The sequence below is a fragment of the Rhopalosiphum padi genome, chromosome 3 (genome assembly GCF_020882245.1).
Source record: "Rhopalosiphum padi isolate XX-2018 chromosome 3, ASM2088224v1, whole genome shotgun sequence".
Taxonomy (NCBI): domain Eukaryota; kingdom Metazoa; phylum Arthropoda; class Insecta; order Hemiptera; family Aphididae; genus Rhopalosiphum; species Rhopalosiphum padi.
Window position 1 is genome coordinate 79,764,024 of NC_083599.1, and position 19,081 is coordinate 79,783,104.

General features: G+C 27.7%; 1 protein-coding gene and 1 pseudogene across 1 annotated transcript; one reads left to right on the plus strand and one right to left on the minus strand.

Moving 5' to 3' along the window:
• Positions 1 to 2,458: 2,458 nt before the first annotated feature.
• On the minus strand, positions 2,459 to 3,322 carry LOC132926017 (uncharacterized). The gene is made up of 3 exons (XM_060990368.1): positions 3,167 to 3,322; positions 2,922 to 3,060; positions 2,459 to 2,661 (listed from the first exon to the last, which is right to left on the minus strand). The coding sequence occupies exons 1-3, from the start codon at positions 3,320 to 3,322 to the stop codon at positions 2,459 to 2,461; spliced, it is 498 nt and encodes a 165-aa protein (XP_060846351.1).
• Positions 3,323 to 13,723: 10,401 nt separating this feature from the next.
• Positions 13,724 to 14,573, plus strand: LOC132926805 (uncharacterized; annotated as a pseudogene).
• The last annotated feature ends 4,508 nt before the right edge of the window (positions 14,574 to 19,081 follow it).

The window sequence follows — 19,081 nt, forward strand, 5'->3', positions numbered from 1 at the left end:
TTAAAACATATTAGAACACAATTACCCATAGGAGAAGGCATACCAATAGATTTAGATAATTCAGGAATATCAGAATTTTTACGACTAATTACAACTAACATAGTATATATATAGAAAATGTATTCATTTTCATCATATACGATAACGACTATGTAATGATAGCTCCAAAATCTGATTATACAGCTATAAATAAATCTAGATTATATTACTTAGAATTAAGCGAATTACATGTATCAAAATGTAAATAAATGATGAATATTTTATTATGTACTTATGATCAACAGTTACATCATTTGGATGAATCTTGTGAACTAACAATATTTAGAAAGCTAGGTATATTGCCTAATTTGTGTAACTTAAAAAATGTTAATTTTAATTTTAGTATATAGCATAGGTTAGAAAATACAAATTCTTGGATATATGTTACGATTAGGGATAATATCATTAAATGTAAAAATAATTCAGAAACAATAGTTGTAAGTATAAACGGCACAGACATTTTAGATTTAGACAATCAATGTGAAGCGAATACTGATGACGGGACATTATTAATAGCAAAAAGAAAAATAACTACAAAAATGTACAAAGACTTTATCTCACAACTAGACGTTTCAATTAACTGGAAAACTAAATTAAACATTACAAATACAATTTTAAATAATTCAAATATTCCAGATAAAGGTAATTCTATAGTAAAAAAAATTATTCAAACTTACTAATAGAATATTCCAAATCACTAAAATAATTAAAAAATACAAAAATAAGTAGTAACGTTATGGGCACAATAGTTAATGAATTGTACATAATTATAACAATAAGTACCATCAGTATAGGTTTAGTAAAAATAATAATTTTATATTTAATAATCAAAAACAAACATTGTAAAACATCTAATTCCGTAAAAAACCCAATAGAAGATAAGATAATATATGAAACCGTAAACACTCCAAATCATGAAAATCCATTAATATAGTTTGCAATAGGCAATGAACTTTCATTTAGCCCCGAGGGTGTTAGGAACCCTTGCATACATTTTAGCATATTAAACAATAATATAGTAGTGTAAGCAATATGTGTATTTTTATTGTAAGCGACTGCGTCGTCAAGACCAGAACGTAGAATAAGCAAGAGTTAGTCGTAAATAAGTAGCCGATTCGTGTAATACTGTGTCGTTAAAATATTCTTATAATAAAATAATTAATAAAATATTTTCTTAAAGTTAAACGGATTTTGTGCAGTGTTGTTTTGAATACAACCCGTATGTGAACGAACTTTTATACAACATATATACCTTTTGGCCTTAACCGAAAGAGTTTTTAACACTCTGAAGAGACTTGCAAATTGCGACCTGTCTTCGCTATGCCATTTGTCTGCGGTCAGTGCGTGTGCCGTTCGCCCGCTGTCTTAAATATGGTTTGCGGTTTACCCATTTTATATTTCTTCGACGTGTTGCTGTGTTGCACTTACGGGCATTGACCTACGGCTGTGCTGATAAGTCGACGTCGTCGTGCAAGTTGTCGGACCCCGTCGCCAATCAACATCGTGATAACAACCATATACTCGTAACATCGTCAACGCTATCACGGCACAGACTTCTATATAATACTAGATAAGGTACTCCGTATGATAACCATAGTAAACTATGAAGCATGGCTTAAGATAAACAGGTTAAGAAACGCAGCTGTGATTATTGAGGCTCTGGTCTGTCAATCCTCGGATACCAGCGAGAATGATACTCAGCGCTCTATGCGGTAATATTTGGCTTTATTTATATTTTTCCATAATAGCCGATAAGTACTTTTTTAATTTTGCTGTGTAATATCATATTAATAGTATTTATAATCAATGTTAATATGTAATATGTGTTTAGTTTTAGCTTCCCCGGTAATTAACACAATATTATAAGATTTTTATGAGATTTTTTTACATAAATAGACAATTATAATACATAACGATAACACGGATAATATAAAACATTTATTAACACAATGCCTAAGTCGATACAAGTTTTGAAAGTTTCTTTTTGGCTCTATTAATTTTATTTAATTTTTGATTTTCAATGTATGTAAATTGCCTCATACGTGTTGTTATGTACATGGTAAAAATATCTATAATCATTTCATATTTATGAATAGAACATGAAAATGTCAGGCTTGTTACGTGAAGAAAAAACTCATTGTAAGTATTTTCAAATACATCACCACCACTTGCATGTTTACAAAAACAAGTTTCCAACACTTTTAATATTTTGTATAAGTTACAACTAGGATGAGTTAAAAATCCTTTAGTTTTTAAATTTACCAACTCTGATTCGATACCTAAGTTACCATTATTCTTTAAATTTTTTATTCATACTTCACACTTAGATTTTTTGCACAGTCGTCTAGCTAAGTACCTGCATATTTAATTAAAAACTTATTAGCCATGTAGGTATGTAAGAAATAATATTAATTCATCTTTACCCTCCTAAATAGTATACCACACATTCAAAAACTGAGGTTTTTGCATAATCATGCTCTAAAAATATGTCTTCACAGTCCCAGTTTTTATCTTCAATTATCAAGTCTAATTTACTCTTCATGTTTTTAATTTTAGCTTCACGCAATGATTCATTTGAAATAAGCTCTTTAAAGTCACAAATTTCAAGTACCGGTTTTTGGACTGTAAAGTATATAATTTTTTTTTTTTCCATTTAAATAAACAAATATACAGTTTTACATTAGTTGTACATTTGAATTATCTATCTTCTGTAAGCTAGGCTTGTGGCGAAGATAGAGAGTTATAAATTGATACATATTATGCTTAAAAACTAAAAAGGAAAACTAAAACACTATTATTGCGTAATTATACAATACAAAAAGAGATAATTAACTATATAAAGTACTTATTATAGGTCATATACACCTATTTAAATTATTTACCTTCATCAATTGTACAGTTACCACTTTTAGGTGGTTTTATTGAAGAAGATACAGTCAACATTCTGTACATTTGTAAAAATGTTGGCGTAGACGGGTGGTCGTTAGGACCAGAAACTTGACGGATTATACCAAAAAATTTCTTTAAATAATATATGTAAGTAAGTGTAAGATGGTCAATTTTTAACATCATTAAATATGTAATACATATTTCCAGATTATCCTGATTTCTTTTTAGCAGTTAATACAAATGAATAATTACATTTGTCCAACAGATATTTTGAAAGTTCGATGGTAGATTTAATTGTAACTCTTAATCCTTCAGCTGTTTGCTGGGTTAAAAATTCATTTGAAGATATGAGTCCATCTGTAACTTTTGACTCCCAAGAATCTAACCATTTCATTGCATTTTCAAGAATCTAAGTACATTATTTGAAAAATGGACATGAATTAATTAGGTAATTAATAAAATAGTGTTCTTTACATTGAGGTAAAAATATTTCCACAAAGTTTTTCTAATACTACACAAAATATAAAAACATTACTTAAACGTAACTCTATTTTTATATTATTATAGTTTTGAACAATAAACTACAAAAGCATCATGCAACATAAAGATATGAACATAAAACACAAAACAGCTATATCGAATATCAAATGCCAACAAACATAAATATTTGTTAAACATAAAGAAAAACCTCAAAATCATAAGAATTTTTTCTGATTCCTTCTGCAGGAAATTAACGGTTTAACGTATCAAATAAATTATTTATAAACAAGGCAAATTTTTCTGTTTCTTCAGAATTTATAAGATTTTTTTCGTTTCTATTTCTATAAAATTGTATACCTACAGCCATTGAGTTACTGAAAAGCTAACATAATTATTACAATTAGTTGATAATTTTTAATAGCATTATTATTTAAAACATTACTAAATTAGATATCAGATTTACCTGAGTTGCAAACTTAACTTTCATTTATGACAAATTAGTTAGATATATATGATTACTAGTAATTTTTGGACATACTTTCCCTAGTTTATTTTTATCAAGCCTGTACACTTCAGAAAAATGTTCCCATTTTACTAATGGTTTGGAAGGATCCAACTAAATTTATAACATATAATGTAAGTATATAAAAAAACCTTTTTATGTATTTATATTACCTTTAAACATTTTTTTTCATATAAGCGATTACGTATCGTCTTAATGAGGCGAGGTGCGTCACTAAAAACAAAAACTTTTCTAGTTTCATCAAATGAATTACAAAAACTATTATTTGTATTCCCTATCTTTTCTGAAATGTCTAAATTATTCCACATAGTCTTGTTAGTCCCAAGACCTGTGCTCCTGCATTCTCTAATAACAGTATTGCTTTTACTACTAATTTGGTCAAATCCATTCCTTAAAATTGTTTAAATTTTTGTATATTAAATCTGAATTTTTCTAATCAATTATAATTTATATACCTTTTACAGGATCTTTGGAGGCAAAAACTGCAATAGGTTGTGTAAAACTATCTGCAAGAATAGACCACATAAAGACCAAACCATGGTCTGCTTTTTCAGTGTCTCTACTTGGAAGTTCTCCTCCAAAATCTTCCAATCCCGAATAACTTAAAGTATGACTGTTGACTGATATACTTGATCTTAAATATACCTCATCTAATAGTAAAATGCCTTTTTTTTTATAGTCACTTTTACTTAACATTTTTTTTTTTTAGAAGTTTTAAGAAATTGAGGTCAAATCCACATTCATTATTAATTGCCAAAAGATACTTCTAACAGTTTTTACACAGGGAAGTGGAAGTATGTTTTGGTTTCTTAGAAATCTATATCCACTTGGGCTTCTGAAAATTATTAATTTGTATGATTATTTATTCATATTATATTTTGTAATAACTTACCTAATCTGTAAAATTAAGCATAATATAATCCAGTTATCACTATACCTTCTCTGGTTCTTACATTTAACTTTAGCAGCATTACTAATTTCATTGACCAAATTAGATTGACAGTCAGATTTCTGAATTATTTCATTTAATGTCGATGATGAGACGTTGGATATTTTAGTTTTGATATTATTCAACTGCAATTTCAAATTTTTAACTGTTTTATGTGCTCTTGAGAACTTTTGGCTTACAATTTTTTTGGATTTAAGAATTGTTTTGAATTTGTTTTTTTTGCTCGATGTTAAAGGTACTCTCAAAGACTTTCCAGCTGATAATATTTTGAATTTTTTATTTATGGTGTATTTTAATCTATTACACCATACACATAATTGTCTATTTAGAACAAAATTAAATTATAAATGTTATTATTTTAAAATTAATTTATTAAGGAAAATTTAAAATTTTTCAGAATTTAATACCTAGCGCCATCTTCTATAATATTTAAGCAATTTGCATGTCTCCAGTGACCATTGAATTCTATAAATTGAGAGCCAAAAGAAGTTTTTAAATTTTTATCAGTTTTTACACCTCGACAAACTTTAACTTTTACAAGTATATTTAGCATGTATTCGACATTCAATACATCATAATTATCTATTCCAACTTGTGATAACTGAATTTGTTTCTCATTAAGGTAAAATTTAAAAATTTTGGCTCAAAATCTATAAATATATATTTATGGTAAAGTTAAGTTTGTGTCGGAAGTAAACAAATTTTTTTTTTTTAAACTGAAAAATTATTATGTACTATACTAGTTATTATGACAAATATTTAGATGTAGATGTAACTATTGTTTACTTGCCTTTTGATATAACTAATCGTTTTTCCACAATTCTTTTATTGTATACTTGAAATGGACTGAGAGTAAAATAATTTTTTGCTATAACAGATTCATTATTAGTAGTAACATCACAAAACCAATTCATGGGTAGGGAAATTGAACTTTCTTCATTTATCAATACATTATCTTGAATTACTACCTCAGATATTGATTCAATCACACCGTCAGATAACTGGGCATTTAAAATAAATTTATTTTTAATTTACTTTTGTTATTGTTATCAAAATTATAATTTATTCAAACCTCAATACATGCTCGTTTAGCAAATGGTGGTTCAAACTCATAATTTCGTTTAACTTTAAAATAATTATGTTCGTTAAGGATTGTCATTGTTTCATTCATCTAATAATATGTTTAAATTAGTAAAAATAAAATATTTGATTAATATACCTACCTAATATTAAATTAGTATTTAATTATTTAATAAACCTATCTATAATCTATACTATTTCCCAAACTAACCTGGTTTATATCATTTACTTTATAACTTAAATTATTGATTGGTACAACTCCAGATTTTAATCGTGGCTTTCTTAAACAAATCTAAAAAAAAAAACCTATTATTAAACCAACCAAAAAAATTTGAATCTAATAAATTTTAATTGTATTAGGTAATCATATATGATTATACCGAGATTTGGCTACTACCATTACCAGACTCCCATGATGATGTAATATCACTAGGTTTAAAATGGTTTGCACAAACTCTTGAATTCCTGTTTAAAGGACACCCAATAATATTTTCCCAAACATTAATCATGTTTTTAGGAACACCAAATTTAGATATAGCACTTTGACTACACCCAGGAACACAACACTTGTTGGAAACCATATTGGAATAAAGTAAAATATTTTATTTGTAAAGTTCACAAAATAAACTATTAAAAATTAAAACTGTGTTTCAAATGGATATTGGTGCAACACTGCTGAAAAGCAAACTATTGAGGATTGTTTAATAATCTTAATGCCAAACTCTGAAATATCCACTATCCAATAATAAACATTCGCGGGTAAATGTTTAAAGATAACATTTATAATGAATAATATTGTTTTTGAACGCAGGAGCGCTTAGCAACTATTCTCACGCAAACCATCAGCTGTTTATATTCGAGAATCATTGGTTATCATTTTCTGTAGTTACTTTTAATGTGTAGTTTCGTAACCTGTTTATCTTAAGCCATGCTATGAAGCCAGCATTGCTGTAGCTGATTAGACGGCCGCCATGTTTTCAGTTGGCAAAACATTACATTCATTATACAGAATGCATTAGGAATAACAGTTTAAAATGGTAAAATAGAATAATAATAATTCTAAAAAATGCATAAAAAATAATTATATTTTTAAAAGAAACAATTAAATATTAAGCATTAATTAATAGGTACTACCAAATATAGTAAGTACTAATGTAATGATTTAATTTATAATTATTAATTTAAAAAAATATGTACTATTTAAAGTATGTACATCAAATAGATACATTGATATAAATATATATATTGTGACATAAATAAATATAAAAGATAATATTATTGATTATTAAATAAAATTAACTTAGTTAATTACATACGACGTTTACTAACAACTGTGGAATTTTTTGTCTTAGCAACATAATGCAAACGAATTTTTAAATATTCTTTGCATATAATTGTCACTAAATCTAGTTTATGGCTATCCAATAAACTTTCTTCGGAACATCTAATAGTTTTAAAAATATTATAATTAAAAACATAATTTTTTGTTAAAATTATTATTTTAGATGTTAAAGGCGAGGTAATAGTAGTAAAATTGCTTGTAAAATCAATAAGTTTATGTTCAATAAACCGAACTATTTTAATAACAGCATCTGAACATTTAATTAATTCTCCTCTATTTTTTAGATCTAATAATATTGAATAATTATATTTATGATTATAATTATGCTCATTAAAATTATTTTCTAATAAATTGTCTGTACAAGTAGAACAGTCAATTTTTTTTAGTAGGTTTTTCACAATAAAACCACATATGTAATATAGTATATTGTCTTTAACAACATCAAAATCTTGGCCTTCAAAAGATTTAAATAATGAAATACTTGAAAGAGATTCTTCATTAGAATCTGTATTTAATAAATCATTAGATTGTTTACGCCAACGTATTTCAAAAATACTTTCTGATATATTGTCAAAAGCAATACAATTAGCGGCATAAGATTTTTAAGATTGCATTTTTTAATAACATTTTTTTAATGATGTTTTTAACTCAACAACATTAGGGTTATTGTTGTTACCAAGTCTTTGGCGGATTTTAGAAAAAAGAATTTCTAAATGATCTTAAGAACATTTATAAGTTAACAGATATTTATATTGGTGATTACTATTAAAAAGATCTTCAACCATAGAAAACACAGATTTTACTGCAATAGTAAATCTTAAAGAATATATAACATTTTATTATTTAGGTATTTAAGAATAACTTACAACTATCATTTTTCAAACTTTCAATTAAATCTTTTAAGCTGTGTACTTTTGTTTGTGTCCTGCGTAACTTTTGTTGGAGATATTTAATTTTCTTTCGTAATTTTAATTTATTGGTGTATGAACTATATGTTTGTACTTCTTTATTACAATACGTTTTTAATGCGTTTTCATCTATGGAACTATTTGAACCACGGATGGGTTCACAAATAGGTTCAAAAATGGGTTCATCTAAAATGTTATAACTGGTATTATACATTAATGCAACATCAATAAATTTGTTATAATTATATTGTTGTATTTTTTTTAAAATTTATCTCATAAAAAAAAGTGCCCATAGGTTAAATTAATTTGGAATTTAGTTTAGTATATCAAAATAATAATAATTATGTATAAACAATATGTAAATTGTAAATACCTGCACCATTAGGTAACTCATTTCTTTGTGCAGGTAGTTTTCTAATTTTTTTTGGTTTTGGTTGTAAATGAGATGGAAAGCTCTTAAAAATAGAAGGCACAGAATCAACTTTTAATAATGGTCTTTCCGAATCAGGTCTATGTACAAAATGTTCTGTGGTAAAATGTTCACTACAAATTTTACTCCACTTTGTAGGTGTTAAGTTTTTTCTCTTTAAAGCATTTACCCATTTTTTTAATAAAATTCTATTCTTTAAAAGAAAACTGAAAATAATGTTAACAACAACATTTATTAAACAATAAACCTGGGATGGAAAACGTTTTTAATTTTTCCATTTCCGTTATTGTTTATTGATTTAAAAAAATATAGTTTTTGTTTAAAATTTTTGATAATTTCGTTTTCTTTTTTTTTATATTCTTGTAACTTATATGAGTTATTATAGTACCGCGCAATATAGGTAGATACAAAAAATTAATTAATTAATAGGCGTAATTAGAGGGGGGCTTGGGCAGAATTTATGGGTAAATTGTAAAATATGTATATGCATATAAACATTAGTACCTATTAACTTAATTTTTGCTTAATTTTAATTTAACTTAATATAATAAAATATAATGTTTCATATTAACCAATAATCATTCAAATCAGTTGCAAATACCAATAGAAACAATAAATAATAATCAAATTAAAAATTAAAACATTTTTAGGAATTTAGCACCCCTAACTTAAGGGACTAGTTACGCTTGTATTTTAACGGCTGTGTGTATTTTTATTTTAATCATAATTTATATAAAATTCAAAATTTCAAATTAAAATGTTTTTAAATTTTAAAAATGCATGGGTAAACTACTAAATAGCAAATCGTAAGTATAATAGTAAAGATAAACACTGATTAAAACTAAAAATAAAATAAAATAAGTTGTTTTTTATTTAATAAATGATAATAATTTAATATTCAATAATATTAAGTTATAGCCAAGAATGACTTTTTCTTAAACTACAACTTAATAACAACTTTTATTTTTTTTTAATTATTACAGAAATATAATTCTTATATATTTTTTTTTTCGTGGTATAATTTGTTTTTGTTTTAATTTTTAATTTTGTTATAGCATTATTTTCGTTTTTTTGGATTTTTCGTTATGGTTTTAAAGTTATTTGTGTTATTTTTTGATTAATAACGTTTTCCGTCCCTTCAATAAACACATTCACTTAATAAGCGCAAAATCTTGATATTTTAAAAAGTTAATAAAATACTGAATGGAAAAAATGTATTGATTGTCCCTTTTTAAATCTATTGGAACAACCATAGACCGAACAAGAGACAACCATGATGATGGACAAATTATGAATTAATTTCAAAAAGAATATTGTGTAGAAATACTAGACAAATTCTTTCATATAGGTACTTTTTTGTGGTAATATATTCCCTATTTACTGCATAACAAATATGCATTATAATAATGTTTTGCAAACTGAAAACATGGCGTACGATGGCGGCAACTGATAATCAATGCTTCAATTGATAACGGTAGTTCGCAATCTAGTATATAGAAATCTGTCAACACGGTCGTATTATCATTATTATTGTTACTATACTCCTTTTGTTTTTGTAGACGTAAATTTTTTTAATATTATTACATTTGAACGTTTACGTATAAATATTATTATTTACTCAATGTAATTCGTGGAGACGTCCACCATTATTATTTTTATAATTATTTACTTGAAAATTATAACGCGGTCGAAAAGACTGGTCGGCTAAGACGAGATTAGAAATTGCCTAAATGTTACCCCTTAAGTAATAGCCGTAGCGAGGCCCAACTATTAACTACTAGATTTTTGATTATGATTTATGATGTTTTATTAAATATTTATATATTTGACATAATATATACACTACACGTATACTTTCAATGGTCCCCCCACCACCGAAAAACAATCTTAGTTGCTGCTGAATATCTACTTAATTAATATTTATTTTTATTTTTGATGAATTGATTTTACCTGAATAATATAACATATTAACATGAACTAGTGGAGTACCCGAGTTTGGTAGTTTGGTTGTATACTATATCATGATTATATGTTAAACAATATAAACTATGTAATATTCGTGTATATAGGTGATAAGTGCCTATAATATATTAGTGAAGAAATGGGAGTCCCAAAAATAGGTAATTCAAAAAATAAACTTGAATTTTGAATCACTTAACAGTAAATGTTTTATTTTTAGGTACATAAATATTATTGATTCGATTCATCAAGACCATCTACTATCCAGCTTCCATCATACATACAGAGATTATCAAATGATGGTGTAACATTAAAGACAGAATCAACTGATCTAACAAATGTATTATTATTTATTATTAACTGTATCAATCACTGGTGGATTTCAGTTCAAGAGGACAAAGAATTATAAGTTATAAATAATTTATAACTATTACAGGAAATCAATGTAGTATTTATCTAAGGTCTTTTATAAATATAAAATTAAAATCACAAGGGTCACCAACCCAGAAATCCTTAAAATCAAAAAAGTATAATAATAATATAATATAATTATAATTATAATTATATAATATAATATAGAGTAGTTAACTAAGGTTATAATGAAGGACTGGGTTTTAATAGGTCCATTGATTAAGAGTATATTGAAACAATGAATTTTTCATTATTAAAATTGATGATTATTAAATTAAAAATAATATACCATGGTAGTACCAAACACTCTATGTTAGCACAATCAAAATAAATGTATGTTATAATATTATATTGATATAATAATATTATTATTATACCTTATAAGGGAAATAAAATGATGATTTACTACTAATTATTATTATTAAAAATTAAATTATGCTTTAGATTTTAAATTCAATTAACTTTTGAATAATTACTTGATTTATTTAAATTGTATTTTTTTTCTTTTAGGTTTATTATTACAAATCTGACGTGGTTGGTTCTGAATTTACAAAGAAAGCATATACATTACTCGATGAAGGAAAAAGAGCTTCCACAACGGTTGTACATTATTTTGGCTTAATTGAGGGAATTGTAGAGACCTCACATGGAAATAGAAAAGGCAAAATTACAATACCACATGTTATGACCACAAAATCGGAATTACATTCACAACAATGTGATTTGAAAGAGCAGCCTAAAAAGTATATAGAAAACATACACAAATTGATGTTCACCCAGGTTTAATTCCAGTTTTGGCTCCAAGGGATGCGAAACAGTGTGCAAACTCTGTAGGAAATGAGCGTAAAAAGCGTTTGTTATCTAACGATGATGTAATTGGGCTGTAACTAACACATAATGAAATACCGGAGTATATTCATGTCATGCAATTAATTCCAGAGTTTGTTTTAGTGTTTTTCACTATGCCCATGATGACTTTGTTTGATGAAGTAATTCATATGCCTGAACTAGTTCTTCACTATGACACAACGTTCAACATAACAGGCTCTAACAGCCTATTATCTGACTTGAAGATTTTTACAAATTTCAAATATAATATAAATTAGTTAAAATTAATTTAATGATGCCTATTTTAGTAATACAGAGTATTCTGATATGTTGGCTATTTTTTATGAATGTGGTAAAAATACACTAAATGCTTCTCGTCAATATTTACAAAAATATCCAGAACGAAGACAACCTTCACGAGCTACATTTATCAATGTAGCAAAAACATTGCACCAAACAGGTAGAATTAAATTTTAATAATTAACAATAATATAAAAATTTTATAAATTATATTAGTACCTACTTACAATCTATTATAGAAAATATTTTGTAAACAAATATTAAATAAAGCGCAACTTGGTTTTATTTAAAAAAATACAGTTTATTCCTTAATACATAATACACTATAAATTAAAATGAAAGATTATAATACAAACATGAATTTAAATAAATAGGTATCAATTAGACAATAATTAAATGGTACTCGGCATTAACATATTTAAAATAAGACACAAAATACACTAAAAATAAAAATTTTGTACAGGCAAGTTTCCAGATGGCCATCGATCAAAAAATCACCCTGCTGTAGATGATTGTCATACTGTTGGTGTTTTAGCTGCATTTAGTTTCACACCACAGGCATCAATAAGATCCGTAGCTCGGTAAACAAATATTAGTAAATCAACTGTACATCGCATAGGTACTAAAAAACAATTCATTTCACCAGTTCAAATTGCATTGTGTTCAAGAGTTGAAACCATCTAATCCAGAAAGAAAATTGCAATTCATATCAGTAATTGTAAGCTTATATGATCAAGATAGCTATACATTGAACAAAATATTATGGACTGATGAAAGTCTTTTTAACAATAATGGCATGGTAAATCGCCATAATGCACATTATTGGAATGATTCAAATCCATTTTGGACAAGAGAAACAAAGTACCAAGTTCGATGGTCCATAAATGTACGTGTGTGAAGTTGGGGGACCAAAGCTAGGAGACTATTTTATGGTGATAATAATCCTTGAAAGCCCGGGGCATTTTATTATAATCCAGTCGCCCGACAGTTATATTGCTAAAAACCGCAAGATAGCGCTATGTAATTCAAAAGTATGCCTCAAACAAACATACAGTCCTAGTCGACCGACCGGACTATTTTACATATAAGATCGCGGTACGCGCGGACTTGCAGTTTTTGATTTTTTCGACTGTTCCGGGAGGTGTCGCAAGATGAAATTTACATATTCGGAAAGCCAGGAAAATTCCAGAAAACTTGATTCCAACAGGTTCTGTCGAATATAAATTGATGGCAACGTTGGATGTTGGACCATAAAAAAAAGTATATAATTCACTATAAAAATTTGAAGCAAGCTATCGCCAACGGGTTGATTGTAGAAAAGGTGAAATTTTTTTTTAATTATTTATTTTATGTGTCCGTGATTGTAATTTTTTATCGGAATTATTTTAGGTTCATAGGGTAATCGAATTTCGACAATCACCATGGCTTGCAAAATACATTGAATTAAATACCGAAATGAGGAAAAGAGTAACCAATGAATTTGAAAAGGACTTCTATAAGCTTACGAATAATTCCATTTTCGGTAGGAATTCATTAATTAATATATAATTAAATATAATAACTAAATATTATTATAGGTAAAACAATGGAGTCAATGCGTAAGTGAATGATAATGGAATTATCTTCATGCCCACGGAGGTTAAAAAAACTTTTCAAGAAGCTGGTTTACAAAGACTGCCATTCATATGGCGATAATTTAATGGCAGTCACATTACATAATAAAATTATTAATTTTTGTAAACCAATGTATATAGGTATGGAAACAATTTAATATCAATCTCGCTCCATAATCAAATTAATTAATTTTTTGTAATGTATATAGGCTTTGCTGTATTGGAAACTAGTAAGACGCTCATGTACGATTATCATTACAATACCATAAAAAGGCATTTTAATGATATAGAGCTAATGTACACGGACACAGGTGATATTTATTAACAATTTCACATTTAATTATTTATTTTTTTTTATTTTTATTTTTATAGACTCTGATATACCATGTTTCAACTGAAGATTTCTACGAAGATCTTAAGAACAAACTTGGTCTATTAGAGTGTATGGATACATCGAGTCTACCTCAAGACCATCCATGCTATACTTCTGCACGGAAAAAGGTACCTGGGCTATTCTCCGATGAAACCGATGGGCGTCTTATTAGCGAGTTCTGTGCATTGAAGGCAAAGTCATACGCTTATGTTATAGCTGGAGATGAGATAATCAAGGCTAAAGGGGTTCGATGACATGTGGTTAAAAATCATATGTCTTTTGATGACCATAAAGTGTGCCTATTTTCTACTGATGAGGGTGATCACGACCCCTACAGAGAAATGTATCTATTCGATCATATAACCATGAAATAAAAACAATAAGGTCTAGAAAGATGGCTTTGAACAGATTTGATGATAAAAGAGTTGTATTAAATGATCGAATACATACTTTAGCACATGGCCATTTTAGGAATAAAATTGTAAAATAATTGCATGTTTATTTTACGTATTTGTAAATAATTTAAAATGTATTATATATTTTGTAAAAAAATTCAATATGTATTATATATTTTTGTAAAATAATTGCATGTTTATTATATTATACTTGCAAATAATACAATATGTATTTTATATTTAGAAAAAATATTTATGTTTGTATATTTATTTATGAATTACGCTTATAAATGATTGTATATCAGGTTATATTTGAAAAAAAAAAACATTGTTAAAATATAATATTCGTTTATTACATATAATAATATATATTGTATACAATTAAATTTCACGAGTTGTTTATAAACCAATTTTTTATAGCAAATACTTTATGAAATGTACATTGTTTAGTATTAAATTCCATATGGAAAATACAGCACGGTAAAGATTCATCATTGCATATTTGATCCAATCGAAGGCAGCCTATGTCTTCAAAGTTAATGATTGTAACGTGTGGTATGAAGTCTATAAGAAGTTGCTTTTTCTGCTCACCTTTGACGTAAATGCATTTAATATTCTGACGACTTCTTCATACTCGATATCTCCGTGTTCGATAGTTAATTGATGGAAATTACGTTCCAACCACTTATTAGTTTTCCTACTTTTATTGTCCTGTTTCAAGTTTGAATTTTTAAAAATCCAGTGTTGAGTTGCATATGATTCTATGTCTACAATAGACATCTCTTTAATCATGTATGTATTATTCATACCAAGCAAACATTGCATGTCTAAGATGGCCGAAGACATTATTTAAAAAAAAAAATGTTTGAATAGAATATACTCAAAATTATTTAGTTTTTTCTAAATGAGAAAAATCATATCGAATAAGAGATATTGCAGTAGAAACTTCAGCATAATTATTAAATAGATCTGAAATACGTTGTTCAGAACTTGATAAATTATTTTCCACGGATTTTTTATATTCTTGAAGATTTTGAATATTACTTTTCATAACATCTATTTCTAATTTCAAGTGCTACATCATTTTGAATTTTTTTAATCAAGTCTTCGAGTTTTGATAGTTTTTTTAGCTTCACCAGCTTGAGAACTACCAAACACATTCATGTCTGCAGCACAACTAAAGTTATTTTTTAATGTCATGTATATTTATCCAACTTATGCGTATTATCAAATCCAATCCATTTTACATTTATTTGTTTCCCCTTTCTACGAATAATTTTTTCGACTAAATAGTCGTTTGGAAAATTTGTTTTACTTATTTCTTGTGCATAAAAACAACCTTCAATAGGACTTCCATAATAATCTTGTAACTTGTATGTGGTGGGTAACGTTTTATTTATTTTAATAATCTTGAATATTTCTGTAGACCACTTTGGTAAATAACCTTTTGTAAAAACAGTTTTATATGTGCTTATACGAACGTTATCACCAACGTTAAATTTAGTTTTTACATTTATAATTTTACGTTGTTTTATTCTCACTGATGTAGGATTTTCATCAGCTTGCTTTGGTGACATTCCTATTGTTTTAAGTTTTGAATTATTGTACTCATTAATTAATAATGGCAAAATAGAAATCCATCACGTTTAGACATTTGGAATGCGTTTTATTATCCCCGCTTCACATAATTCTTCGTAAATCGAAAGTATTTCGTTTGAAACACCTGTATTACCAGCTTTCTTTGATGCTAGAAGCAAACTTAAACGAGAAACAAGCTCGTTTGGATTGTTCCAAAATATATAATTATGTGATTGCAGATTCATAAATAACCCACTACCAGACGGGAATAGATTTTTGATTATATCTTTATATTTTTTTCCACCTTGTCGTATTTTTGACCCATCAGCTGTTAAATGTGCCGATGTTTGAATTAATATAGTTTTATAAGTTTTTAAATCGTTGTCTGTATATAATTTCGGAGTTTTCGAAAATATTAAATTGACAAGTCCCGGTGTCAATGTGTAAACAGTGTCCTCAATAGTCAACGTATTGTCAAAAATATTAATTTTTTTTCCTAATTTTATGTGCCCGTTTGATTTTTGTTTAGGACCACACGTCTTATCTGTGTTAAAAGAATCAAACCAGTCACCAGTGTCTTGAATATGATCGTCTGTAAAAGCACTGGATTCGTTGTTTATTTCAGAATGTTGTTAAGTTGCAGGTTGCGAATAATGTTGTATTTCGTTTAACGGCTCGATAATCGGTTTAAATGTTTCTGATACTAGTGATTGAATATCAGCTTTTCCGTGTTTTAATGCTGTGTACTTGCGTTTAATGTTATTTTTTGCTTTAATCAATTCTTCGAGTACTTCACTATTGGGAGTCAAGTTTGTGAATGAAGTATTTTTCTAAAAAGCATTAGCTTATATAACAACAAACGTGTCGAACCCGTGACGATACCGGCCGTTATCACGTTCACTGTCTTTGTTTATAACGATAAACTCAAATCTCCCTTTACGCCAACATGATGTGCAAAACTCTTTAAACTCTGAATATGACATATCACTGGAGCAATGCTCCATGTAAACATGTTTTAAGTTAGTCTCATCTTGTTTAAATAATACAATAAAATTAGCATTATCGCGTAAAAGTTGTTTCGGGACTTTTGAATAACTCTGTGCCAGGTAACAAACATCTATTAAATTGTGCCTAGCCCTTGAATAATAAGTTCTAGCCGTTACTTGGTTCTTTGAAATAATATCATCAAAATGAACACAGAGTTAGGTAGAGCTTTTTCAGGTTGGATAACTTCGTAGTTTTCGTAAAATTTAAATAATTGAACACCGTTTATGTCTGATAAAATATCACTAAACATTTTATATTTAGGCTGATCCAATGTTTTCGAATATATGTAAACGTTATGAAATCTTATTCCATTAATATTAGTTAATAAAGAATAAATTAAATTCGTTTTTCCGCAGCCTGAAGGTCCCACAATAAGAGCTCGTATCGTATAAATATAACACTATAAACTGTGGACACTTGTGTTTAAAATTTTTATCATGTACACGTTGACGTTAAACGGTAACTAGTGAATTATCATGCCGGACTATGCCAGATGGTTTTAATTAAAAGCAAACATTAACACATTAAAGTGTTCGATATCGTGCAGTCATGAGATTGACTTTTCAATCAAAGATAAAATAGCACCATTGTTGGGTTTTAGAAATGTCGTATATACTACTAATGCCACTCATGAATCTGAAAATACTGTTAACATAATGAAAATAAACTGTATAAAAGTAGAGTGCAACTTGATAACCGGTTCATTCTGTGACGGAGCGCCGAGAGTCAAGCTATACACGAACTTTATCCAACTGTCGCGGCGGGTTATAAAATCGTCGAAGTACCTAGGCATCTAGTTTTTTATGGCCTTATTACGACGTCGATAAGTAAAGTTAATACTGTGTTAAAAGATCAAAATGATTGTCTGTTAAATCTACGTGGCGAACCAATTACTATTCGTTTACAAATAACAAACTGATATGGCACTCAAATTCAACGTAAATATAAATAGAGCTACAATAAAAAAAACCGTCAGTATAGTGCCTACTGTTAAGAAGTCAACATCTATATCTAAACCGAAAAAAACCGGAATAAAGTTAAAGAAAAATAATTCAGATTTTCTCCGTACTTTACAAGTATAATTATGGATGACGCATATTTATATGTGACAGCCGGCTATGTCGATGATTGTAAAATAACACAAATGAAATATCAATCATTTACTCCGTATTCAACAACGTCTTTGTCAAATAACGATGAAATTAGGATAAATATTCAAAATATGGATTCTTACACTTTACCGTGTGAGAGTTATATATACATCGAGGGAAAAATAAATAAGCCTGCCGACGCTGTTGGAGACGTACGTTTTTCAAATAATGGATTGGCATTTTTATTTTCCGAAATGCGGTACGAGATAAACAGAATAGAAATTCAGAAATTAAAATCACCCGGCATATCGTCTTGTCTGAAAGGGTACTGCTCGTATACTCCTAACGATTTACATACACTAAAGAATGCTGCTTGGGCCGTGTCATTGGATAATATCGATAATAATAAAAAATTTATGACCAACAATGTATTTACTGGGTGGTATCCCTTTAAAACATTTTTTCGGTTTTTGTGAAGATTATAAAAAAATATTACTAAAATTGTAATCAACAGTTGATTTTAAATCGGTCATCTATTGATCTTGATGTAATACATGTTGTGGGTACCGATGCTGCTAATAACGTTGAGAAAAATAAAAAAAATCACTGTTGAGCTGACTAAGGTACATTGGAAAATGCCTATTATCAAAGTTAGCGATACAGAAAAATTAAAACTGATAAAAGTATTAGATTCCCGTAAAACTTTATCATCAGTGCTTCCTAAAAACACGTCGCATTTATGGACGATAAAGTCTACCAATTTACTTGAAAAACCCAGATTTGTCTTGATCGGATTTCAAACAGACCGAAAAAATAATATAAAAGTCGATGCAGGCCAATTCGATC

What these genes read in the sequence shown, in the direction of transcription:
- LOC132926017 (XM_060990368.1), bottom strand. Translation starts at nt 3,322, where the DNA reads ATGAAATGGTTAGATTCTTGGGAGTCAAAAGTTACAGATGGACTCATA. An exon ending in ACAAATGTAATTATTCATTT is followed by an intron (nt 3,061 to 3,166) that starts GTATTAACTGCT and finishes TATTATTTAAAG; the next exon opens with AAATTTTTTGGTATAATCCG. An exon ending in TAACTGTACAATTGATGAAG is followed by an intron (nt 2,662 to 2,921) that starts GTAAATAATTTA and finishes TATACTTTACAG; the next exon opens with TCCAAAAACCGGTACTTGAA.